The sequence below is a fragment of the Xiphophorus couchianus genome, chromosome 3 (genome assembly GCF_001444195.1).
Source record: "Xiphophorus couchianus chromosome 3, X_couchianus-1.0, whole genome shotgun sequence".
Taxonomy (NCBI): domain Eukaryota; kingdom Metazoa; phylum Chordata; class Actinopteri; order Cyprinodontiformes; family Poeciliidae; genus Xiphophorus; species Xiphophorus couchianus.
The window spans coordinates 12,668,369-12,696,247 of record NC_040230.1 but is presented as its reverse complement, the minus strand read 5'-3'; the positions used below and the strand labels follow the sequence as shown (position 1 = coordinate 12,696,247).

The 27,879-nt window shown below is 36.9% G+C and overlaps 1 protein-coding gene across 3 annotated transcripts; it reads right to left on the bottom strand.

Annotated features, from left to right (window-relative positions):
- Nucleotides 1-111: 111 nt before the first annotated feature.
- Nucleotides 112-27,117, bottom strand: ptpn6 (protein tyrosine phosphatase non-receptor type 6). 3 transcript variants are annotated; one of them, XM_028013294.1, is made up of 16 exons: nt 24,521-25,019; nt 24,120-24,145; nt 22,963-23,085; nt 21,660-21,854; nt 13,436-13,619; nt 9,920-10,036; nt 9,625-9,753; nt 7,336-7,432; nt 7,162-7,241; nt 6,932-7,078; nt 5,944-6,075; nt 5,186-5,340; nt 3,734-3,801; nt 3,488-3,639; nt 3,215-3,279; nt 112-526 (listed from the first exon to the last, which is right to left on the bottom strand). In XM_028013294.1, the coding sequence occupies exons 2-16, from the start codon at nt 24,125-24,127 to the stop codon at nt 430-432; spliced, it is 1,749 nt and encodes a 582-aa protein (XP_027869095.1). In that variant the 5' UTR covers nt 24,128-24,145; nt 24,521-25,019; the 3' UTR covers nt 112-429. The 3 variants fall into 3 exon arrangements, with proteins under 3 accessions (XP_027869095.1, XP_027869094.1, XP_027869093.1); XM_028013293.1 differs by having other exon boundaries at nt 24,525-25,019; XM_028013292.1 differs by lacking the exons at nt 24,120-24,145; nt 24,521-25,019 and adding an exon at nt 27,031-27,117.
- Between the last annotated feature and the right edge of the window lie 762 nt (nt 27,118-27,879).

Genomic DNA, 27,879 nt, shown 5'->3' with positions numbered 1-27,879 from the left:
CTAAAACAAGACGAGTCGCTGTGTTTCAGAGTTCACTGTACAACTCAGCCTGACTGCAGTGCCATGGTGGGACTTTAAAAACCTGCACATAAACATAATTGAAACTCCAAATTTTTGAGGTTTTTCTGAATTTATTTTTTATTTTCTTTACATTCGTCTGTAAACTCCAGCATTAGAAACTGAACAGTAAATGATAAAAGGTGACTCCTTCTACGGGTCCCCATTACATCAAGGAGTTTTATAAACAAACGTTATTCCTGGTGCAGCATTTCGCTTATTCTGCTTTTATTTTCAACAAACATAATCCAACCATTCACTTGCTTTATGAAATATCATTTAACAGTTAATTTAAATTCAGTGGACTCCACTTCCTTAACAAAAAACATGCCTGCATAAATATGACACTAAGAAACCTTGCTCCCGTGTCGTCTATTTTTTCTTCACCGATCCCGTTTTCTTTTCAGACTTTGATTTTTTCGTATCTTTCTTTCCTTTCGACAGATTCTCGTAAACGTCGTCCTTGTTCCTGGGAAAACACAAAACCAAATGTTGATTTCTTGAGATGTTTGAAAGAGAGGAGCTGGAGAATGCCAACAAAACAAAACAGCAAACCATCCATGATAAAGAAAATCTGCCGGCCAAGTACTGGGAGCCCCAACTGGGTCAGTGTGGGTGTAGTGTGTGTTTATAATTGGATAATTGGAACTTTGCTCACTTGTTTATGAATAACTAAGCTGCTCAGAGGTCACAAAACCCTTTTCAGTCAATTGAACAAACAAACATGGTCTCTGTTTGTTTAACAGACACCATGTTAAACAGACACCTTGCTGTACAAGATTATTTGTACAGTGAGAAATCTTGTTCGTCACCCATCAAGCCCCCATTTCACTTCAACTCATCAATAGATATAATCAATCTCTAAAAATAAAAAAATAATTAAAAAATTTAAATGTTCCCAAAAATTTTTATAAACAATAATATGTTTAAAGTTCTGGTTCCTACACTTTACTTAAAAACTGATAACTAATAACTGAATGTGTGGGGTTTTATCTGCATTTGTTTCAAATCTGAGTCCATAATGCATGAATGCCGATATAAAGAGGCCAGTTGTACAAACGTTTCTCTGCATCTTTGTATGAAATAACAGAAATAAATTCATACTTGTAAAATAATAATAATAAAAACATACTGCAGCTTTTTTAACACTATTAGAGCTCTAAAAATGCAACCTATAGTAGATAATAAGACTGCTTATGTGTAGTTCTAGTCGAAGATTTATATAAACTCCTGATGGGCATAAAAATTATATTAATTTTGGCCTCTATATTGTTAGTTTAACCCATATTCTTTCTATGACGAAACTAATAGAGTATACAAGTTCAATTAGCTTTGTTAAAAATTGGGATCGCAAGTCTGAATTCATCAAAGATATTTTCGCAAGTTTGAAGTTATCTTTGATAAATCTTTGACTCGACCGGTCCTGGCTCTTTTAAATACGGTCAATAAATTTAGTTAAAGTCAGGGTTTTCTAACCCTAATGATACTGAATATTAAATGATGTTCCTGTTGGTACTTAGACCCACATGTGTCCAAGTACCAACCATCCATCCCAAACCCTCTGATGCAATAAAATGTTCAGGAATGATCCAGAAGCATCGAGGCTTAATGAAAGCGTTCCCAGTAACACCTGTTTTATCTCACCCATAGACTAAACAGTCCAGATAAAGAAAAAAGGCTTTTCTCCAAAATCAACACTTTCAAGGTCAAATAAACTGTTTTCTTGAAGACATCTTTTATTCAGCGTTTTGGGTTTTTCTGGGTATTGTGGTAGTTTTAAATGACCTAAAGTTGGTGAAGTTATGGAAAAAACTATTTAACTTCCCCACAAATTAACAACAGTTTGCCTCTTGGCCAAATCTTCGTTGACTTGATAATGGTTAAATAATTAACAGCTCAATGTCCAAATCTTGATTCACTAAGATAAATTAAGTAGTATGTATGGAAACTTAAAAAAATTTTTTTTTTATAAAAGTTACATACTGCAGCTTTAAAGGCCTAAGTTATGTATACAGAATATGATGTTAGCATCTGACCAGAACTGCAGAACAGGTAATAAAATTATTCTAAACCTTTGAAACTGTCAATTGCATTTATAATAATAATAATAATAATTTAATGATTCACATTAATGTTTCTATAACTAAAAACGACACATTTAAGCTAATTTAAGTTGGAAACCTTCTTTTGCACACAACAAAAACAGTTGGTCCTTCTTCTCTTGACATAAAAATGAAGCAACACATTAACCATTGAGTCACGTGTTTAAACACACTACTCGCGCTCTAAAAACAAAAAAAAACTGGGCACAGAGGAGCAAGGGTGACTTGTCTAATGAAAAGCAGCATTATGAAGCCACGGCGCCGTGAGAAAGATCTGAATCCATTCAAGAATGACGGGTGTCAGAGTTTTAGCTGGATTGTAAACTGATGCTGATTGTTTTAACTTTGGTTCTCACAGTTCGCAGAGAAACAGGAGCTACAGGCAGGAGGAAGTAAAAGTACTGACTGCATGTTTTACCATAGCGATCAAAATTAGCACTGCCCCAGTTTCTGGATGAAGAATATCAACGGAAACAGTAACATTAGTGACTATGATGCATGTGCAGCAGCCTAATAGGTGGCTATGTTAAAAACGAGGAGTTGTTAGTAGATAAAGACTGAAAAATCTTTTCCAGCAGCCACTGTACAGCGCATACAGCTGTAAAACCAGTTGACCAAATGTGCTGGAGCTCTGGTTTTCTTGGCAGGTGATGGATGTTGATTGCGACTTAACTTAGTGCCAAATAACGAGTGAGTAGTTTTTTAAGAGCAGTTGAAATCATAATGCAAGTAAAAAAATCGTGCAAAATGTAAATTCTGAATAATAAATCCCTTTACGGTTTTAAAAGGATTGTTTTCTCCTCCTCTTATTACAAGCAGTGTGACTGGCACTGAAAACTGCTGCACTGTGGGTTTTAAAAAGAAGAAAAGATCATATCAAAGTCCAGCTGCAGGTCTCCCCTGCTGTTCCCCCCACACAGTCTGCAGTTCAGCTCCTCCCACCAGCAGCAAACCTCAGCCTAAACACACTCTGTCACGTTTTTAAATAAAACGGCATGGCAGTGTGACATTTAGAGGACTGGTGTGAATGTTTTAAAGCCATTTGCTTCACTCACTTTGACACCTTCCTGCTGGCTGGCTGGTGTTTGAGCTGCAGATTTCCATACTCGGTCTCCGTTTCCTGAGGAAGAGACAAACATGGGTGTTTCACACACGTCTGTTACAGAATTAGTCAAACACAGAGAGGCCGCACCACGGCTTCTGAATCTGTGGTCGGTTGTTTTGTATCAGTGGGTCGACGTTCAGCTCTTCTGATTGCGTATCGCTCTGCTGGCAGTGAACCAGTCAGCTCACGTAGAGGTTTTCACTCTTCTATCCAGCTGTCTCACCTTTGAGGCGCTCTCTTTGGCCTTAGTGGTCTGTATGTACTCGGACACAGCCAGGTAGATGAATTTATACTGAGCCTCGGTCTGCACCATGCCAGAGCGCTGCTCTCGCACCATCTGTATGTATTTGGGGATGTCTATGTCGCAGTCCAGACCTGCAGTGAAATCAGGACGACAGGCAGGAAGACAGTGAGACAAAACAAATAAACAGAATCAAAGATTATTTCCACTGTTTTTTTGTTTTTTTACCTAGAGTATCAATAGTCTCGAGGATCATGTCAATCACCACGATGGTACCCGTCCGACCGATTCCAGCACTGCACAGATTTACAGAGAGAAAAAAAAAATACTGAATGAAATGTGAAAGCAACTGAGGAGAAAATGAAAATCCATATTTTATCTGATAAGATGACAAGCTGTCAGAAATATCAGTCTGATAGATAACCTTTTAGCAGTGGCTGATATGAGCTTGAGGTAATAATCAAATTGGAATGCATGTAGGTGAATTTAGATTTATCTAAATGGTTCTCTCATCTTGTTAGAGTATTTTTAAAGTGTAAGTGTAAATGCGGAGTATTATACATCTATTCAGGGAAATACATTAGCTAAACATTTTTTCCAGACTGCAAAGGAACCCTGTGCTATGACTACCACTGGATTACAACAAATAAAGTTAGAGGTGTTTGGATATATCAATTAGTTAAAATGTTTTGATCAGGAGTCACTGATAAATATTTTAACAGATTAAACTCAGCATTTCAAGCCTAACGGTGTGTTCACACCAAATGCGTTGCGTGCATAAAAAACTCTTCTGATGCACTTGGAATCCAGACACTTGACATTTTGCTCTACACGTAGCGTTTTGTGCGCCAGGGTTACATTTAAAGTAAATGTGGAGGTGATTTTGACACAGCAGACGCCTCTGATGAGTCAAAATCGTTCCAGCCGTTGTTGTTCGTTGCCAGCCTATTTGTCAGGTGCGTCGGATGTGTTGGACGTGTCAAACGCTCCAAACTCTTCAAATTGCACTGAACTGCGCTAGTCACATGAAATGCGCCCTCAACTCGACCTCGACCTCGCCTCCACTTAAGACTTTGAATGTTTACCAAAAGCGCCTGACGCTCAAAACGCGCTTGATGTGAATGCACCATACGGTTTTAAGTTTTCCCAACTTTGGGGATCTCTGCGTTGCTCATTTTGTTGCTTTGCAGATCAACTTTTCAGCTGTGAGTAAGCCTACTGTAACATTTTTACGGTTTCTTTAGCTTTTCTGTACACGACACCTTTATCAATAAAATCTTCATGCTGTTGATTAAATGAATATGATAAAGTTTCCCAGTAGCTGGACAGACGTCTCCTAATCTGGGATTTATATCTGCTGTGAATTTAAAGCAGAAAAACATGACTAGCCTTTATTTATTCCAAGTCATAATGTTAATGCAAAATTTACCAGAATTTTCCTAATATTGTGCAGCCCTGATTCTAAGGCAATTCTTTCAATAAACACATTTTTTCTGTGCTGCAAAATGAAACTGGACTCAAATCCTATAGAAAACAAACTCCAAGACTTATAGCCGTACCAATCGTAGTCCTGTTCCTTTTAGTCTTAAAGTATTACCTGTTTGCGCAGGATTATGAAGCATGTGCTTTGCAACAGAACATGACGCCACGCTACACTTCATGGGTTTAGCCGGTGAGTACCTGCAGTGGATGATCATGGGGCCGGCCTCAGAGTATTCAGCCTGTTTAGCGTTGACTTGTGTGAGGAAGCTGAGGACTCCGCCCGGCTGCTGGGGGACGCCGTGGTCCGGCCAGCTGAGGTACTGGTAGTGCCAAATGGGACGGGAGAGCTTGGGCTGGGAATAAAACAAAGAAGAAAGTCAGAATATATAAAAAAACTAAATATACATTCACATAAATGTGCAGAAAAGGTTTGAAAGTTAAAAGTTCATTCCTTCTGCTACTTTTACCATTACTAGTAGATTATCGTTGTTATTCTACCATTATTATTAACATCATTAGTTTTTTTATGTGTTATGTAACTCAGATTATGAAGTATATTATTTGGTGTACATTGGCAAAGAGTTGGTAAATATTCTGACGCTGTAGGTCTAGTTCTCATTATTACTGTTATTATTATGGGTCAGTAAATTTTCTTGTCAGTTTGTAATTATCTTGTTTTATATAATATAACTTATTTGTCGGTTCTTTAGGACATAGACATTTAACAGACATATGAACACCACAATATGCTTTTAATTATTGAGTTGGTAGGTGATATATTTAATTAAATTAGGATTGAACAAATGTTCACTTCTTCCTCCTCATTTTCAAACAGAAAAGTAGCAGTAATCTAATTATTTTGTTCTTGGTCATGTATGCACGTGTGTTGTACTCGTTACTTGCATGATTTGTTTTTACAAACCACTTTAAAAAAAATAAATACAAATACAAAATACCTGGTCCACAGGAGCAATATGCAAAAGTCGGACTTTGTAATCTGTAGCTTCCAACTCCGACTCGAAGGAAACCACATAGGCGCCGACGTCCTTTGGTTCTTGACAATCAGGCCAGTACGGCACACATTTATTCTGCACACATTAAAGAGAACAAACACGTTTATCAATGTTTATATTAAAATTATATTTTATCACTTTTTTCTTTTTCACTCACAAAACGATTAACTACCCTAGAACTTTTTTCCGACTCAAACTTCTGTGTATTTTATTGGGCTTTCAAATAGCAAACTATCACAAAGGGTTTAACTGTGAAATAGAAAAGAAATCACACTTGGATTTTTTTTACAAATAAAATCTGAAAAGTGTGGCATGCACTTTTGTTTAACCTCATTCCCCTAATTTTCAAGTCTACAGATTTTGATTCTGAATTTAATTTGTGCCCTGGTTGTATGTTTAGCGACTGTATTGTCCATCCATCCATTTTTCCCATCAACTCTGATTACCTACTCAGTTTCTGCTGAAGGAAAATAGTCACACGGCATGCTGCTGCCACTACCATGTTTCACTGTGGGATATTCAAGGTGATGTGGTGTTCCATGTGTTTGCTACGTTTTAAAATATAAACATATGAGGTCATCTCAAAGTAGCTTTGTTTATGCTGAGACTAAACTGCACAATGTTTAATAATGAAGTAGCTGGTGAAGCAGATTGATTGCACTGGATTTTATTCAGAGGCATCAGAGTAAAGGAGGTTTTCCCCCTTTATCATTTTGCCAGAAGAAAATGACAAAATGTAGAAAATCCTAAGGAGTGTGATTACTGCTACAGAACACTGTATTCATGGTTTTCTCTCAGACACTCCATTAATATCTAAACTATAACAACGTTTATTTCTAATTAATCCTAATAATTTATTTTTATCAGTTCAAATGTTTTTAATGATGCCTAATGACAAGAACAGCATAGTTTTTGAGGCTTTGATACCCACCCGGCCTTTCTCAACCTCTCGCGTCGTCATGACGATCACATGCGTTTTCTCTTGCCACACCATTTGCCAGAAGTCATTCACAGTCGTTGCTAGGCAACCCTGGGTGGCGATGTAAACTTTCGGTCCTCCAGCCTCCCAGAGTTTGTCCTGCAAAGACGGATCAGAGAATCAACAACACAAACAACCCAACGAGCCCGGTGCCATTTGCCTTCGAGTCTGCAGGGACTTACTTTCACATAGTTGGCGTTTATGTAATCTGAGCCGAGAACGTTGGGATCGGCGTTCTGCAGGATGACTCTGGTGTCGTTGACTTGTGAGAGAAAACAAACGGAGTGAGGAAACGGCGTAATTGGTCACATTTAGCAGCAAGAATGCGTGGATCTTATTTACAGAATCAAACTCACATGGAAGAATGTTCTTGTATCTGTTTTTGCTCTTGTTCTCTGGTCTTTGACCTTCCTCTCTGCTCTTCTTCACCTTCGCCTCCATCTTCTGGAGAGCCTGTCAGCACAAGAAGACGACTGCTGAGTCACACAACCACGCTAAATATGAAAACTTAACATTAACCAGGTAAGATTTACACAAAAAAAGAAATACAACAAAGACACATATTCTTATTTGACCAATTAAGACACAGCTTTACATTAAAGCCACCAGATTTTAAGCCAGTGGAATAAAATGGGCGGGATGGAAGGGATTAACCTACATTCACTAATATGGATTATTTCTAGTTTATGCTGCTTCACAATTAGCCTGGGCAACATTTTACAATAAAGTATTTCTTTAAGTAAAATAAAATATTATTACAATAATAATAAAAGTATGTTAATATTTACAGCTTGTTTACATTAACATAAACTATTATTTAATAAAAACAACAATAAATTTGTTATTCTTAATATTTTATAACACATTCAGCATGTTCGCTAATTACTGCCATTATTTTTCCCCAAGTGAGAGTTATGGATGTTATCTCTACTACTACAATAATACAATAATTATATTTATGCAGTAACCCGAAGAGGACAGTAGTTTGCTAATTTCAGCAGGCACATTATGTGTTTCTTAATTACGCTAAGTGATTTTAAACACATGTTCAAGGCAACGGATGAAGCATCCTTTGATAGTTGTCCAGGTTTGTAATATTTTATTTAGAAATAATAATATAACAATGTAAATAACAATATTAAATATATATGAAATATAAAAATCTAAAAACTCTAAACTTCTGCTTATAGTTGAATAAAACTATTTAAGAAAAATATGTGAGAATCTTGCAGTTTCTCACCAATAAAAACCAACTTAAAATCTGACTTTTTAAAAATATATATACATTTTTTGTTAATCAAACTCTGTTACCAACTCTCATGCAGTGTCACATTTACCTGAATCATCCAACAAACATATATTTTTGTTTAAATTACTCATTTCAGCTTAAATGTTGGTCTGATAAGGCCGAAATAATCTTGTGTCCCTTAGGTCTCTATTTGGTTTCTTCAGCTTCTCCAGCATTTGAGGCAGATTTTTGTTTTTGGATGTTACAGAAAAAAAACTGTAACATCCATGATATGCAGTGTCAAAAAAAGAGGAAATTTAACAAGAAGAAGACAAAAGAAGAAGTGTGAGGCCAGAAACCTTACAGCAGACAAACAGCATCTGAAAGAGGTGATCTTATGAAACATTAAAAATTCCTGTAAACTTTTGACATGGGATTTGAACGATGATTTCTTTTTTCATCACTGTTCTGGCAAAAACTGCCCAGTTTTAGCCCTGAATGTTATTGCAGAAAAAGACATAGTCTTTGTGACAGGCTGCTAGGAACAAAGGTACCAAAACTAAAATTTAAGGCTTTTTGTTTAGTTGTTCTTGTTGTGAACTTGAGCTAAGGAGCTTAGCAACAAAAACCCAAGTCTAAAATAATCATAAAATGGGTGAAAAACCTGCCGGAAATACTTTCAGAGTGTAGAGAAAAATTCACCAGACACCTTGAAAGATTACAAAACTCTGAAGCAAAGGATGAAGAAATAAGAGGAAGCTGATATCATCTAAAATATAAAAGTCAAAAGATGCGACTGTGAAATGTGGCAGTTTACATCTAAACCTTATGTATCTTAATGAAGTCTTATTTGACTAATGTGTCTGAATGTTTCCTCCGTATCTAACTGACATGTGGTCGGTGAAACATTCTTATTCTAGTTTCCCAGTTGTGAACTCTTGTTGCTTTTCTCAGAGTTTATGCTTCATAAACTTAATTAGGTTTAAGTCTGGTAATGCTCGCAGATCAGAATAGCCATGATTAATATGCAACAGTGAGTTCATTTGCTAAAAATACGTTCAGTTAAATCAGTTATAAAAAAGATGTCACTCATCTTACAAACCCTGCCGTTTATTCTGATCATAACTTGCTGACATCTTATGTCGACGTAAGCCGGTTAAGGTTGTAAAAGTGAAAAAAATGAGGCTAATTTTGTTTATTGCCCCCACAAAAGAGTCACACACAATGTCTGCCCTAGTTTCTGCCCCGTAATAATGAAGTGAAAGTAGAAACGCTGATGGAAAGTTTCTGAAAAGGCGACCGGTGCTTATTTTAATTTGGCCCACTTCAGGATGTTCCCGTGTTTCACCCGTTAAAGAAACAACAAAAAAACACAAAATCGTTGATGTAAATATGACTAAGACCAGATTAATCTCACATCGAATTCTTCCCAGAAGCCAGCTTTGCTCTTTTCCCCTTCGCCCTCGAGCGGCTTGTCTGAGGTGAGGTCCAACTGCTTCACTCGGCTGTCGATGTCGGACGCGATCACCCTGGTGGAGAAATAGGGCTGCAGGAAGAAGAAAAAGGACACGAGATGAAAGACACGCCAATGAAAGCACCACACCACACCCCGTAAAGGCCAAATGCAAATGTGTGAGTTAATTTTTCCTATCTGTGCGGCCACGCTGTGAGCTGAGTTGCATACACACTGCAGTTTCATAAATAAGTCAGACCTGTCTGAGATGGATCCAGTTTCCAGAAATCTCCTCGATGCCTTTGCGCTTGTAGAAATCCACCAGATCTGTCAGCGTGTCGAACAAGTCTGAGCCTCCGACCGTGTACCGGTCATTCTGCACAAATCACAAAGAATTGCACCAACATTAATGTGTACTTGATCAAACATTAAATAAATAAACCTCATAAAGATGAAGAAAAGATTCACAGAAAAGCCATACAATTAAAATATCAAATAATTAAAGTTAAATAAACTATGCAAGGAGTATTTTTGACCTACAGTCATAGAACTGTAAAACTTGACATAAATTTGACTCACTAACAACTACAGTCTTTACTTTTTCAAACTTTGTTGTATTTATTTAAAAAGTTAGTTAAGCTCAATTTCAGACACTTTAACACCTTCAAATTAGAGATTTCATCAATTATTACAGAAGGGTTTGAGTCAACTACTAAAAACTCAGATTTTATGCCAAACCTTGTTAAAAATGCAACATTTTCAAGAGAAATTAGTTGGTTGTAAATAAATAAAATAAATTCCTACTGATAGGGACGCTTACTGCCATTCCTCAATGCCTGCTATAGTTTTGTAGTTTAATTTTTTTAAAACTTTGTTGTATTTAATAAAGATTTTATGCAAAAGAACAAAAAGTAGCATACAAGTAGTAAGTGGAGAAAATACATAATTTAAAACTTTATTTTCACACAAATAAAACGTTAAGACAGTAGGGCACAGTAACCCTAAATTAAGATCCAGTGCAGTCAAATGCCTTTAAAAGTTACACCAGTGATGTAAACAACTGTTCTATAAAGGCATAAAATAGCCAGTAATCTAAAAACAGCAAACCTACCAAGACATGGCCACATGTATAAACATTTTTCAGTATCATCTATTTATTGTGTTTTTTTATTGCTCTTACCAGGACCTTTATCGACAAGTTTTGAGTTTTTAATTAACACTTTGCCCTCTACCCAAATATTAATTGTTGGTGTGTTTTTGTTGTGACTTGCTGTAAAATGAATTGCCCATTGGGACAAAAATAATGATTTGAATCTGAATCTCATATAAATGGCTGCAGAGACGCGAAGCTCCGGCAGGAGAATCTGGTCGTTACCACAAGCCATGCAGTCGACACAACAAACGCGTAGAAGAAAGTTCTGTGGTCAGAAGAGACCAAAACGGAACGTTCTGTCTGACATGCAAAAATTACATAGCACATAATTAGCGCTGAAACAATTCCTCGAGTGATTCGAGTACCTCGATTATTAAAATTTCTCGAGTAAAATTTATCTGCCTCGAAGCTTCGTTAAATTATATTTTATTATTTAGCGCACCGTTTTCCGGCCGGGTTATTACTTGCATTGCGCTGAGCTCTCACTTCTGCCTAAGTTGTTGACGAAAGCTAAGTGTTAAAAATTTTTTTATTAAATATCATCCCGGTCTCAACAAATGGGTGGAGGAGCTCATCGTGGCAACACACAACATATGAGTTTCTGTGTGTGATGAACGAAGGTGTGAAATCCTGTCGCTAACATGAACACAGAAGATATAAATATCTGGACAAGGTGAGAGTTCATCTATTAAATTGACTGAAGATGAATACAGAAACGAAAAGCTGAAGTATAGACATTTTTAGTATTTGTGAGCCCGCCTCTTTATTATTAAATTGAATATAATTTCAGATTTTTGTACAACTTTTCTTCAGGTTAACTAAGAAAGTGAGGTATTATTGTTACAGGTTAATTTTCTAAACTACAGAAAAGTTATTGTTAGGGAAGCTCAACTGTAAAAAATTGGACTGATGCTGACATGCGATAGTAATACTGCTACTATGTTAGATTTACCAGTGTTTTAGTTTATCTTTTTTTTTATCCGATTACTCGATTAATCGCAAGAATAATCGATAGATTACACAATTACTAAAATATTCGTTTACAACAGACCCACACGTAACATGATGAAGCATAATGGTGGCAGCATCATGTTGTGGGGACACTTTTCTTCAGCTAGTGTGAGTAGAAGTGGAAATGCATGGAGCTACATGAAGGGCCATTCTGGCAGAAAACCGGACTGCATCTAAACACACAGCTCTACACAAACAGTGGGTAGTTTAAAAAGTAGCGATGGGCATCATTTATGATTTATTATGAAAAATGTCCTATCATGATAAGAATTTAGATTTAATGTCGTCATGATAAATTTCAGTCATTGATGGTAAATTAAAAGATATATGTCAGACATGTTTGCCATTTTTTCTATTCTTCCACAAGAGCAACAATTAATATCGGTAAATTCCAAAGTATGATTTATGCAATTACTGTGTGTAGTTTGGAAATGTAAATCACACTTTTAAAGTAAGAAGCATCCTGAGCAAACCGTTTCAAATAGGACTGTTTTTCAAGAGCAATATTTGTGTTTGTGATGCTGACATCAAGTCACAGCCATGCAATTACCTCAAAAATAAATACTAAATAAATAATTATTGCTATCACAATAATAACACAAAATATCGCTATAAAACACTAAGTCAGTATCACCCACCTCTATTAGAAAGTAGCATTCTTAAGTATTAGACAGCCTAGTTAAAGTCCAGACTTAAATCTGATTGAGAATCTAAGGTGAAAATTTAGTTGAACTCTATTTTGAAAACAAAAATGTACACACATTTCAGTCTGCCGGAGTGAAAAGCTGGTTGAGGACAAAAAGTCCAAAAAACAGCGGAATAAAAATGCACACCACACTTTTCAGGTAATTGTTAAAAAACATTATAAAACATTGCATCTTTTTCTTTCCACGACACGATTATGCACTACTTTGTGTTGGTGTGAAACAGAAAATCCAAATAAAACACATTGAAGTTTGTGGCTATAGCATGAAAAACTGTGAAAACGTTGTAGAGGTCTGAATACTTTGGCAATTCCCTGTTAATGCATGTTGCCACATTCATCTGTTGCTTTTAACAGAAGCAAACTCAGAGGATTAGAGCGCGATGAACCTGTGAAACTGCACCTGATCTGAGCTGCAAGCTTATTAAAAAACACCTTTAAGAGCCTTAAGAGATCTTTTCCCCCTTAGCACTGCACAGGAACAATAGCGTCCATTTAAATAGGCTAAGTAGCAAATTCAGTGAACTTAAAATAAAAACGCAACAGCAGATGATGACTTAGGAAATGAGGAGAGTTTTATTTACAAACTCCTTCTCAATGACTAAACAGTAAACAGCTGCTTATGTAGAATTCAACACATAATGAGGCCAGGAAACGGTTCCCTTTTCTTGCCTTTTTAGAGAAAATTATTTTTAATACTTTAGCAGCCACAGAGAACAGATGGTCAACACCTGACAGTTGAATTAGGAACAAAAGTCTGTTATTGCATAAGACAGGGAAATGAAATTTTATTTTAGCCCTCACTGCACAACTCTGGGAATAACCCTCAGTATTATTGCATGATGTGAGTCGGTTCTACGCCCTCCTATTTCTGTTTAGTCACAGGAGAGGAAAAAAAAGACACACACCTGGCACATTATCTTGATGTGAGAGACCCTCTTCGATCCGTTTTTGGTTACTTCATCAGTCAGAACAGAGAGGACGAAGTCTCCGGGTTTGGACAGCGACTCTCTGACCAGGAAGGTGCCCGGCTCGTCTCGGGCGGTGAGCAGCTTCTCTGCGTTTGAGCCGGACAGGTGACCATGGTACCACCTGAGGGGGAGGCAGAGGCACACTCATGATTCATATTTAAAATCTCTGCGGTAAATTAGACGTGTTTGTGGAAAAGTTTCACGGCCTCATCCTGAGAAGACAAAGGCTGCAGCAGCTCTGGTCAAGATGAGAAAACACCCGTGAATTTCACTGGCTTCAAAATTAATCATCTAAAAAAGTCAGCATTTTAACAAAGAAAGTTTAACTATAACAAAATGTTGTTTTTTTTCGTTTTTTTCTTCAAAGAGTTTTTGCGGCACTAGTGGCTCGTATTTTTGCAACAGTAGGCAGACAGGAAGGAGGGTGAGGAGAGGGGGGAAGACATGCGGCAAAGGTCGCCGGGACCGGGAGTCGGACCCACGACGTCCGCGTCGAGGACTAAGGCCTCCAAACGTGGGGCGTGCTCTGGTGGCGCAGGGGGTTAGCACACCCCAACTCTAACAACATTTTAAAAGTTAGAAACCAATTGCAAACTTCCACAAGGACAAACTGACTAATAAGCGCCTGAGGAAGTGAGTTTTAGGACATTACGTTTGTGATTACCCTCCCAGTAACCATGGTAACACATTTATTAAAACAACTTCCTGAAGGGAGTTGTTTGAATAAATTTGATCCATCAGAATCTAAAGCTTTATAAAGACGGGGGTGGGTAGTTCATTTATGTCAAAGAGGCACATATTTATGTCTCTTTGACCTTCAGAGGAAATCAACGAAGAACAATCCTTAATCAAAATGTGACCTGAAATCTTGCACCGCTAAACATAATTTTTTTTGTACCAGAGTGAAATTTCTCAGAACAGCTTGATTTCCTCTGCTGCACCACAAGTCCACACTAACAAAAACTTACCGACACCATCTGAGACCTGACGTGGTATCTGAGTGTAAATTCTTTGCTCAGGTCCAAACTTACGGCTCCTGCATGGGGAACTTCTGCTCAGTGATGTTCTATGCTTATGTGAAGGCACATCTATTTTTATTTCCCCGCTTCTTTAGCTTTTTGTGAGCTTTTACTTTACCCAAGTGTTGATGTTCTTGTTCAGTGTTTAAAGGAAATAAAATTATTTTAGGTTAAGCAAGTTTGCTTTACCTCAAAATAAATGTCAAGTAGGTTTGATGCAAACTGATAAAAATCTGTTCACCGTTTTTTACAACATTAAATAAATTTAATAAATGAATAATAAAACTGAAATTACTTTACAGTAATGAAGAAAGTTGTGAACTGATACTGATGAGGTACCTAAAGTGTCTCTTTCTTTTTAAAAGAAACTGACTTTACCATCTGTTTTGCTTATTTTAGACACTCAGCACAAATAAAAAATGGTAAAGGAGAAATGTAAGAATGTAAATGTGAGGTTTTAGGTATTTTTGCACATGTTTTGCATTGGGATGTGCTTTAATTTAGCTTCATCTTAGCTTTCACAATGCACAGCATGTTGTTTTGTGTGCAAGTTGTCAGATGTAAATTATTTTAGAATCTGGCAAAGGTTACATAATCCAGGAACACCCTGGAACTGATTGAGGGTGTACTGACTTTCAAGCTTAGCTGTGTTCTTTGAGGGCAGGATATTTCATCTGTTTCTTTTGCAGGCAAGGTAAACCACATTCTTTGTTTCACAAAGTCAGTTGTATAAATAACATTTCCACACGCTCAACAGTGAAATTACATTATATTTCTAATTTCCTGAGAGGTTATGCAAGATAAATACTAAATACTAACAGGGTGAGACTGTAGACTGGACAGATTAGTGAAATGCGCGCTCTGACTCCTGCATGTACTTTTATTCTGCAAACTTTCTGTGAGAACTGTTTTTGATTATTATTTTTTAGATTTGCTGTATGAGAAACCAACAAGTTGTCATTGTCCCAGCCTCCCACAGACTCATAGGTGAGAAAAAGTAGAGATTGTGACTCTTGTGCTAAGGTCAGCCATCGGTGCGTTCAAGGCTCTGCAGTGATGTGGGTCATTGCATTAAGAACTGAGTACAACACTGTAAATCTGAAGCACTTGTAAACTCAATTAAGAAAAAGGAGCATCTGAATTAAAACAGCATGTGCTGCTGCTATAACCAGGTTGGATTTATTTTTGTCCACAACTGTGCCGTGTATTTTTGAGTGCATGAATGTACAAATGCAGCTTGAGTCTGACTTAATTTTAGGCACAGTTCTCGATTTCTTTTTCTAAACTTCCTGCATTGCGGTCGGAAAATTTCTGATGACAGATTTCGTGGCTGAACAGGACAGAGTATTTTTAGCCTGCCCCCTTTCGATATGTTACATCCACTAATGCCCCTCCCTTTATCTACCTTCTGCAGTAAATTAAGCTGCTTCTCGTTTTCTACTTAATTCTGTGCAAGCTTCAAGTTTGTTTTTTTTGCTTTTTCTGCTTGGAAAATTCTTCCAGATGAAATAAGATTCAAGAACCGCAAGCAACGCTCCAACAAAAGTCTTCTCATGCAGTTTTGCAGAAGTTACAAACTAGCCTGATGCAGACCTCTTATTTTAGTGACCAAAGTCAAATCTTTCTTAATGAGTTCACATCTTTTTCTGGGAAATTATGTCAGGACAAGCGCACTGCAAGGTAACGTGAGGAGATGCATGCAGGCACACTGTTCTGAAACAACAGAGAGTTTGCGTTAGATGAGGAAGATAGCGAGTAAGCAAGAACATGATGGAGTGTGCAATAGAGGAAGGCAAGCAAGCGGGGTCTGGCCATTGCTTTCAAAAGTGTCAAAACTTAAAGTTTCCAACCGCAGAAACAAAAGGGAAGTTAGACAACTGTCAGAAAGAGACAGAGAAGGATGAGGAGGGGTGGGGCGGTTAGAGGGCACAGCTTCCAGCTCAAAGTTGATTCTCACAAAATGCAGCAGAAACTAGAGTCCTTCACTCGGACTAAGCTGGACTCTAGGCATGCTTCATCAGAGCAGCTCAGTGTTTGCAGCTGGACGGAAAACCTCCACCTCCAGCTGCGATGTCATCGATTTATGTGCATGCTGTGCAAAAAACGCAAATATTGTTGCAAACTTCAACTAAAAATGCATTAAAATTAACTCTCCAAAAGAGATCTTTGACCTCAAGGAGTTTTCTCCTGGTTGAATTAAGGTTGCAGAGCTTAATAAAGCGCCACGGCAGCAGGAAGAATTGTCTTTCATGCATGCAGACGTGAATTATCTATCATCTAGAGACTATATTTAGCAACAGGCGCTAATGAGAGTTTTTCCGATAATGAAAAAACGGAATAAATGGCACTACTTGACAATCTTATTGTATAACCCTGTTTCAGTTCAACTTAAGATGGGTCAACACTTTCAAACATCTCGGTTATTACAGATGGGTTTGAGTCAACTACTGAAATTCTTGATTTTATGCCAAACCTTGATAAAAATGCTCTATTTTCAAGACAAATTGGTTGGTTGAAGATAGACATCTAGCTTTAAATTCCTACTGTAGTTTTGCTAAAGAGTTGTAACACAAATATTTCATCACTAAGAACTACAGTATTTAAGAAATAGCAAAGAACAAACTAATGTGCAAATTTAGGACGCCACCAAGGACTTTGATTGGAAAGTTTAGGGTCATAAACGCCCTGAAAATATAAAAAAACATAATTTAAGACTTTTTAATGTCTTGCAGAAACTGTCAAATTAATTCAAAAGCACAACAACACATAACCTGAATATGTTATAGAAAGTTAAATTAAAATATTATTGCTTTCTTTGGCTACTCAAATTCTTGTGAAATCTCCTGTTAAAGTGAAAAAAAATGCATATATTTTCACAGCTCAGTCACAGTCCTTTTCAATAATGATTTTATCAAGGATTTCACCTTTAATCTGCCATATAAACTAAATACAGACTGAATAAACTAAAACCTTAATGTACAATTTAAAAATTATTTAACCAAATCAACCAAAGAAAGACTTTGGTGTATATTTACAAAAAAATGTATGTTTTCACAATTTGCTTTGTTCAATTTAAATATAAAACTGCAAGCTAAAGAAAATCACTAAAGTTAATTTCAGAAAACAGCTTCCTAGGAAAACTGGCCTTAGCACTGCAGCAACTGCAGCATTTTGCAGCATACTTAAAATAATAACATATTTTTGTAACAGCAACATTTTAAAGACAATTTATTGCAACTTTTATTGTTGGGATGATGATATTTCCTATCACTCGTAATAACGATGGTAAAACTTAAAATAAAAAACAAATAGAAGCTTGTGCGCGGTAAGCAAACGAAGAAATAAATTTCTGTCTCATTGTAACTTCCTTTGCTCATAATTCCCATTGTTCTGTAGATTAATTGTATGCAAAATGTATAAAAAGGTAGATAAAATACAATTAATTCAATGTATCAATAAAAAATAGTAAAGAATTTCACCTGTAAGACATTAGTGCCCTAGTTATTTAGAATAACTAACTATATTTTAGCTGCAATTTAACCTAAAAACAGAAAGATTCCTGCTTTCTTGAACAAATTAGATGCACTAGTTTCTTCATTTGCATTTCCTTCAGCTGCTCCAACCAGTTCTGACTCAAAAATGTATTTTGTTTATTGTCACTTAAGACTAATATTTCACCATCAGTGACGAGGTTTTCACAAAGGAACTAAAACTAGAACCCAAAAATTAAAACTCAGATTTATGACAATTTTTTTTCTTCTTTTTTTTCACGTGTTTGTTTGTCACATCAAACAAAGACGTCACAAAGATGATCACATTTCCCAAAAACGCAATAACCGACAGACAAGTTTCCTCAACTGGTCGCGAAATCAAGTTTGTGATTTGTCCTGAGGTGACAAAATGAAGCCAGATGTAGCTGTCAAACTGTCAAATTTATATTTAGATTTTAGATGGATGCATTTTATTAATCTTGAGGGATTTTTCTTTTAGTAGAAACCTTTAAAATGTCATTAAAGTTAGCAGAAATGCAAGAAAATATGAAAAAGTGGATCCACATACTGTAGATCTAAAACAAGTTCTTACTGAAAATCTTTTTTTTAATCCTGCAAAAAATATAACTAAATCATGTGGAACTGAAAGTAGAAAAACATGTTGAGCAAATGTAGATATTTTGGAGGAATAATCACCCAAGATTTAATTTTTTAATTTGTTTTAGAATTTAAAAGATAATACATCATTCTGACGATCTTAAAAAAAGTGATTCCTGCTGTAGGACAGCATGAAAAAATAAATTCAGATCTAATTTAGACTTTGAAAGAACTTCTCAGATCAAATCTTTTCCATCTATTTCACAGGAGCGAAAAAGCAGATAAAACAAGTACAGATAAAACGATGCACTTGTTTTGAAATACAAGTACATCTTTATAAATTAGAATATCATTGAAAATACATTTATTTACGTAATTCTGTTATAATAAACTCATATATAGATAAATATGTCTCACACACAGTGAGATTTAAAGTGTGTATTTGATGATTGTGGTTTAGAGTTAATGAAAATGTAGTTAGAAAATGACATCAAAACAATAAACAAAAAGGATTTTCATCAGAGATTTTATGTTCTCGCCAATTGTGGGAAAGTTAGTGGAAGGAAAAAATGAGGTAGAAAAAAGTGCATGGAGGATTACAATGGATGTTTCCGGAAAATGAGCTACGTTACATTACTAAAGACATCAGGAACGTTTTATCTGGGCTGCAGAGATAAATAACTGGCCTGCTGTTCAGACGTCCAAAGACCTGCTTTCAGATGAAACTTTAGTTTGAATTTCATGTCTGGAAGTGAAGAGGAGTGGCAAATGTTTCTAGAATTTAAGTTTTCACAGTCAGAGATGATTTGGGTTGCGATGTCATCTGCTGGTTCTAGTCCAGTGTGGTTTCTGAGGTTCACAGTCGACATCTACCAGGAAATTTCAGAGCACTTTGTACTTCCTTCTGCTAAAAGGTTTTATGGAGATCTGATTTCATTTCCCAGCAGGACCTGCCCCACGCCGCCAACGGTACCAAAAACTGACCCAACCTCGACCAAACCGATAATCTTTGAGCCAAGAGAGAAAGGAGAGGTACCAGAATAATAATCCAGATTATTAAAGAAACCTGGGCTGATCGTCTCCATGGTGCGCTGCACTGATGCAGTAATTCATGCCAAAATTTCAAATGAAAAATGTTATTTTTATTTTAAAATTTTCAGTAAATTAAATTTTTTTTAAGAGCAGCAGCCCATAATCAACAACATTAACAGATAAAAACACTTTCAATACATCAATTTGCGTTCAACTTTGAATTGAGTTTATGAAATAATCTATTTTTTTGATAACATTCAAATTTATTGAGTTGCACCTGTTGCAATAAGCAATAAATCAATTAATCGCATTGATAAATCAAAATGAAGTCAATAATTTACCCTGGCATGATTTGTAATTTTCTCTTTTTCTACTAAGAACTGGTTGATAAAAAGTCTTCAGTTTGGTCAATTATCCCTTTTTCTGAATGACAATTTTGTTTAAAGACATTTAATAATTCATTTTATTTGTTGTTGTGTTTATTTATTTAAAACATCTTCCAGTTCCAGTGTTAAATATTGATTAGATTTAAAATTTCATTGATCTTTGAGAATGTGTTCTTGCTTTATTATTATGCCTTTACCATTATATTAATGGTATAAATTAAAAACAACAATATTATCGCTTATCACAATAACTTCTGCGTCAATTTATCGTCCAGCTAAACTTGTTACCATGACGCGTTTTATCTCGTTTCTTCTAATCCAGAAAACAGAACCAGATGTAGGAATAAATGCGCTGCAGCTCTTAAAGGTGGGCGTTTTATTACTGACTCACACTGTGATCAACAAAGATGCTGCAACACCTCAAATTTCCTTAAATGAGAGCTTATGCCCCGGAGGAAAAAACTGAATGAACATTAAAGAAACAGACAAATGACGCTTTTTGTTCTTGCAACATAACGGCTGCTGGAGGAAATGTAGTTGGTCACAGCGAGCTATTTTTAGCCCAACCACCTAACCAAATGTCATCTCAGCTAACCTGAAAGTGAAGGTGGAGACCCCACCAAAAAGGCCGACAGACAAAATGAGTCAAACACCGACTCCTGCTGCAGGCGCTGGACATCACGGACACCACCGGACCAATTTTACTGAGCCGCAACCACAAGATTTACATTCTTTGCCCCATTTCAGCTCCTAAAAATCCTCTAACAACAACGTTCAACTGCTCTGAATAAAAAAAAATTCAACGTTTTGCACAGTAACTCATCGTTGTTTTTGAAAAAAGTACCACATATGAAGCCAGCTGTGCTTAAAAACACACTACAAAAGTTCAGAACAGTCAGGAAATGCTGCATTTATGACCAAACTTATCAAATATGTTCAAAAGGAAGATGAGATCAGAGATGCACTAATTCGATATTAATATCTGTATCGGTCCCGATATTGAAAAATATTCTAGATCGGATATCAATGACATACATAACGGCAGATCTACTCAAAGTTATCAAAAAAATTGTAATTCAGTACATTTAAATCTGTGTTTAAAAAGGAAAATGCTTTAAGTCAGTTTAGCTGTACTTAAAGCTACTGAGAGACATTATGTTTGATGTTTATTTTACATTATATTTAGAATTCATAATTTCACTTTCTGAGCCATTTTAAAGATTTATTGCAGTTTATTTTTAACACGTTTGACCAAACTAGCCAATATTTAGAACATTTTGTTTTTGTCAGTTTCAGCTTCTTTATTATTTATTTTACTTTGGCTGTTTTACTCCTAAATGCACTGACAAATAATTTTTTCCCCCCATTTAGCTAGTAAAGTTATTGGTGTGTTTCAGTGTGCTGTACTGGTGCAGAGTTATCAAATAAAAATGTAATTCAGTAATTCAACAATGTTTTTCTGTATTGTATTGGTATCAGCTGACAATAAACCTCAGATATCGGTATTGGTATTGGAAGTGAAAAGGACAGATTGGTGCATCCCTAGATGAGATCCATGAATGAACAATTCCCATACAGAATTATGCCTTGTGAAAACTTATTCTTATGTATATGGAATATATACGGTTGGTCAGACCTTTCTGTGGTTGGGTCGGAGCAGTTCACAGGATATTTGAGCTCGATGATCGTCCCGTCTTTGTCCTGAAGGATGCCGTTCTCTGCAGTGTAATACTCCACCAGCTCCGACAGGGTGGCGAACTTCTCTCCTCCGTACAGGTCGTAGTAGTCTCCTGTGTTTTGGATGCGGATGTGGGTGACCTGTTCACTCACCCTGAAGAGAGAAAACCAGTCAAAAAACAAAATACCTAGAGGAAAGGAAAGTGAGAAAGGTTTTCCAGCTCATCAGGCATTTTTCACATCAGATAAAACTGGATTAATATGTTTAAGTGGTAAAAGCTGATTGTCAAGACACTTCACAAAATTGCAAAAACACAAAATTTGACCAAATATTTGGTCTAGTTTCTACTGCAAACATCTTAGTTCACCTGAAATAAGACAAAACTAGCTTACAAGTAGATTTTCACAAAATATAAGAGATTACTTTAAGTGAATAATTCCTTAATATTGATCAAAAAGCAACAGTTCTACTGGAAGATTATTTCACTTTTAAAAATACATCTCCCCATGTTATAAGTATATACAGTATATAACACATTATATTTTTAAGATCCAGTTAATTCCAATTTATCATCTAGTTACAATCAGAGTTATAAATTTTATTGATCTGTAATACCAATTGGTGAAAATGTATGTTAGGAATCCAAATAAGCAGCATTTTCCCACTAACTTTGCAGAAATCAATGGCTTAAATATTCATCCTGCTGACAGGTTTTCCACTTTAAAATGCAAAGTGTGCATGTATTTCTAGATGTGGTCATTTATTTCATCTCATAGTCTCCTCAATATGCAAAAAGTCCCAAATAATTAAACCAACGACAACATTGTTACTGAATGGCCCAGCTTATTCCTGGCGCCTCTAGGAAGCCTCCAACAACCTTTCTACGGTGAAATGTGTCTGAAGCAGCGAAAGGCGCATTAATGAATCCCCTGTTAAGACGGAAAACCTCTAAAACAGAGGATGTTTTTACGATCAGTGAAACCTAGCTGAGTCTAAAGGGCAAAGGTTTCACAACGTCTGATATGCAGTCAGCAGATTTATCAGTAATAGTTTTCCCTTTTAGTAACCTGTAGCGCAAAGAATTTTATTTTTAGCCTCTCTCTGGCACATGACGTCCACACATTCATTAAATATTTCCACCTTTGTTGCATTCAGGGACATTTACAGTCTACAGAGGAAATTAGGAAGTAAATAAAGCCACTGCGAACGTAAAGTTAGGATCCACAGGAGAGCGGCGGAGCTCAATAAGTCCAGTTATTACCTGACGGACAGGGAGAAATCGCCAACATTTTTCTTGCTGGGTCGAGCCAGAAAGCTGCCATGGATGCCTCGAGACTTCAGGATCTCCTCGGCCTGCAGACCAGTGATGTCTCTGTGGAACCACCTGCATCACATGCAGTGAAGCAGAGACAGAAAGTAAAAAAAAGAAAAGAAAAGAGTATTTGTCTCTGATAAGAACGAAGAGGTTCACCTTTAAACAACCATGACTCTCAGCGCTATTATACCACAAGACAGAGATTAAATAACATGAACGGCTTGGTCGCTTTTTGAACATGAACTAAAACTAAAAATAAAAACAATGCTTTGAATAGACTAAGTTATTATAATCACATTTTGTGTTTTGCTATTTTGCTCTTCATTCAGCATCAACTCCAAATGAAACATCCTCATTGTAGAGAAAATGTTTTATTCTTTCTGCTAATTCTGAATCAGAAATACGTTTGATTATGAAACATTTTCAACATGCAAATTACATCAGCAGCTTCATTGAATCATGTTATGAAAGATGAAGTTACGGCTAGTCGCTAGACCTCACATCTCGCACCCGTAACCCAGAAGTCTGGGCTGAGCTCAGAGACATGCAAAATGCAGCATTAAAATATGTTGTTTTTTAATCAAAAACTTCATTTAAAGTGTTTGTGATTTGAATGAAAATCAACCGGGTTGCCGACTTAATTTGGGGTCAGGTAACATTTTAACCAACTACCGTTTGCCTGTTTTGCTCACTTTTTAAAGAGATATTGATTCCTGAAATTTTTTTATTTTTTTTTACTTAATGCATCATATAATCCAGCTTTATTCTGCGTTTAACAGCAACATTAAAGCACAGATTACACAATTTAAACTTTAAAATGGTCTTTTACACAGAAACAAGAGATTCAAAGAGCTCGAATCTTGAGGATACACAAACAGATTTTAAACTTTAAAGCTTCCTTTTTGTCTAAAGCAGAGACTGTTTCACACACAAGGCTTGAGAAATCACATGATAGAGGAACAGAGCAGAGTCGGTGAACATCTGGCGAAAGACAAGAGAAGGAGGAATGGAAACAGAGAAGTTGTCATCAAGCAAACACAAAAGAGACACGACCAGAGATGACTAACGGAGCGTTACAGAGTCCGGCACAGGCTTTGACTCACCGAACCATGTTGTCTCCTCACTTTTTCTGGGACAAGAGAGAACAAGAGTCACTTGTACCTGTGCAACACGTGCAAACTCAAAAGCACAAGCCTTTTCTCTTTCCTTTAAGATCCTTAATCTCACAAAAACACGAGTAAAGACTAACTTTTTAGCTACTTCCTCTCTCTTTGTGCACTTTAACACATGATGAGTTCTCTCTTTCTTGCACATCTGCTCTCAGACACTAACCAGACGACTGGCACGAACGTCTTTCCATCTAACATCAGAACTATCGCATCCATCTCTCACTTTATTGCATCACATTCACAAAACACTAATAAATGTTCCTCCTCTCAGCACCTTCCTGCAGTCTGACCTCTTCCTACCTCGACCCAGCGCCAACCAAAAAGCAGGTAAACACTTACTCTTCTCAGCTGCTCCTGAAAACAACTGTCACTCGCCGGGACGTTCACACAGTATACGTCTGTCTCTTCCCCCTTCTGCGTCGTTCGCTCTCTTCCTTCCTTTTTACGTCTCCTTTCACAAAATAGTGAAAGCAAGACAGGAACAAAAATAGCTGACAGGCCGGAATTCCTCCAGCAGATAGAGACGCAGCTTTTTTCTTTTTTTTCTTCTTCTCGCTCTTGTTTCTTCGTGTTTCTTAATGACGACCACAACGAGACCTCATCGAATCTGAGAGCAGAGAAGCTTTCGGCTCCATCACTGGAGTTTCCTGTGCAGATCCATTCACTGGTGGATCCACCAGCTACTCCATCGTGCTTCACAGAAGTTCAGATATGAAAAAACTCTGACGTGGTCCGCGTTTCTTTGTGTCTCAACCTTCCCACCTGTCTGCCACTGCTGCCGTTTTTCCTTTACTTCCAGGTGTGTATGACTGTGTGTGCATGTAACACACAAAGGTCAGAGTCACTGAGCACTTCCTCATTTGCGATCTGACCTTCCCCCCCTCTGCAAAGTGCGCCTGTGTGGGTGTGTTTGAGCTGCTGAAGTATTTGCAGTAGTAAACATTTCATCAAAATTAGACATTTTGTAAAGAATTAAAGAAAGGCTTCCTCCTAAAGCATCACAAACAAACAGTCTGCATTTAATCCACTAATTGTTTCCATCCACATGAACGTTGAACCAGTTCCTCAGAACCAACTTTAGGGCTTTCAGAGTGAGAAATTGTGGAGGAAAACACATAAAGCACAGAGCGCTCCTCCCTGCCCCCAACGCGCGCTAGCACATTTTAGCACACATGCAGCCCTGCAGGTGTCGTCGTGGTTAACGCCGACTGCTTGCATTTTATTCCTCTCATTTCACTGTAGTGCTCTGCAACAGTTATAAAAGCTGCTCTGACTTTTTGTCCCTCCTCCAAACACACACACACACACACACGTGCAGCGCTCATTCTGGTTGAGTTGTCGCAGCCGCAGAGTGACAACAACAATGTTTCCCCCGATTGTTTGGTCAATGCTCTGAGCGTTGCAACACATGAAGCTGCTGCAGAGCACCAGGCTGTTGCCGCCTGCAGGAGTTTAATGCAGGTTTGCTTCTAATGCTCACAGTGATTACACAACTTCTGTGCATGAAGCCGTTCAGTTATGTTCCTCGTTAGTGTATTAGCTGGTTAAACCCGACGATCCCTATCTGAGTACATCTATCACCAAAAATGCACGGAAACATTTGACCATTTACTGGTAAAGATGAGCAAAAAGATTTAAAAGTTTTATCAAAGCTGTATAGTCTGACTTTTATCATCTATAAATTCAACCAGAAATGTTTGGACATTTATTCAGTAGGGGAAAAAATACCTAATAAATGGATTTTTTTATTTTTATCGGAGTTACAATAGTTTGTAAAAATCAAATATTTTCAATAAAATAAACGCAACTGAGGGACTTCAGCAGTTTTACAGGGTAAAATGTTTCTATTTAATTTATTTTAATCACTTTACTTTCTAAAGTCACATTTTCAGAAAGTCCTCAGTTTATACCCATTTTAAAATACAAAAATTCACTATAAATATATGGAAAATATTTTATGAGCATTTTAAGTTTAAAAACCAGAAACAGCAAGGAAAGAAGGAACAAAGGATGGTAGGAAAGAGGGGAGGGAAGGAAAGAAGGAAGGAAGGAGAGATGGATGGGACAAAGGATGGGAGGACGGAAGGATAGGAGAAAGGACAGATAGGAGGAAGAAAAGAAGGAGGGAAGGAAGGAAAGCGAGATGAAAAGAAAAAATGACAAGCAAGTAAGGAAGGAAGCAAGGAAGGAATAAGAGAGGAAGGAGAGATCAGAGGGCAAAAGGACATAATGAAGGAATTTGCTGTGAAGTTCAGATGAAAAAGTTTCTCAGAGAACCAAAGGATACATCCTGGAGAAGGAAAGAAGGAAGAAAGGATGATACAAGGAAGAACGGTAGAAGGAATCTTAAAAACACAAAAGGAAAGAAGGAACAAACAATGTAGAAAATATCTGAAAAATTTACTTTAGTTTAAATTTGACTGCTTTCTCACACAAAGTGAAACAATTTTACATCAATTTCTCAGAGATTTTTTTATTATTATCTTTGATCAAACGTAAAGCTGTTCAACTGTCAACGTGTCGGTGTGATTTCATGTTTTAGATCCTTTTATCTTTTACTTTAAAACCAAAAACTCAAACTCAAAATAAGATGAGTAAATTTTAAAAAAAAGCAAACTATAATATAAATGGTTTTACATTTTTTCTCGTCTAATGAAATAACTTTTTCCCGGCGTTCAATCAATAAGTCACACCTTTCTGAGACAATTTCCCAACAAACCGCCAGATTCAACAACACAAAGAAAGAAAAGCAGCAAAGTGGAAAAGAAGTAAAAGCAGGAGAAAAATTCACAGCATCTTGTTGGAAATAAAAACAAAGGTATCAGGTAAAACGTAAAACACTCACCCACAAGACATTGTTGGGGCTCCTGTCGGTGTCTGCGCAGCGTTGGGTTTGTCCTGATCAGGAAGTCACTGCTATAAATCCAGGATGGAGTGAAAACTGTCACGGTTTTTTCCATTCACAGTTTATTTCCCCTCTTCTTCCTTTCTCCATTTTCTGGTGACCGATCAACAACCAGCCCGACTCCAGCCAACAACTCTTCCTACGATAAGCCATCAAAGCCGCGCCGCCCTTCCCACCCAGTAATTTACTCTAATTCTTCCTAATTATTTCACTATCTTCAGGAGGAAATTGTGTCTTTTCCTGCCCGCTTCACCCCCGACCCTCCGCTTACAACCGGCTCCATGAGGAAGAGCGCGCCGGCTTTTATCGCCACCCTGGATCTACATTTGCCTCCATGTAAATGTTGCCCCGTCTTTCTAGGCCTGCATGCAAACGACGGAGAGCTCTTCACACTCAGTGTTCAAATAGATCAGATAGACAAGCCAGGATGTCAAATTATAGTTAATAATTGACCAAAAAGAAGATTTTAAAAGCCAGTTGAAACATATTAATGAATACACAGGTTTTAAAGTATTTATACTGCTGATTTATTGAGATTTTTTTAAATAGACTGAAAAAGAATAGTACATATTTGTGATGTAAAGTGAAAAAAGTATAAATTTGCATTTTTTATTCTGGCACATCTAATTAAAATCCAGTGCAACTGAAACGATTAGTCGGATTAACTGTGATGAGTCAATTATTGAACTAATAGTCAACTAATTTAGTAATCGAATTGTTAATTGGAGTATACAGACTCTAGAAAAGGTAATTTTCTGAAATAACATACAGTATATAATAACATACCCG

Excerpts from the sequence above, each read along its gene's own strand:
- ptpn6 (XM_028013292.1), bottom strand. Across the intron at positions 13,620-21,659 it reads TCCGACCCAACCACAGAAAG|GTGGTACCATGGTCACCTGT; the intron begins GTCTGACCAACC and ends CCTCCCCCTCAG. Across the intron at positions 10,037-13,435 it reads ACATCAAGATAATGTGCCAG|AATGACCGGTACACGGTCGG; the intron begins GTGTGTGTCTTT and ends TGATTTGTGCAG.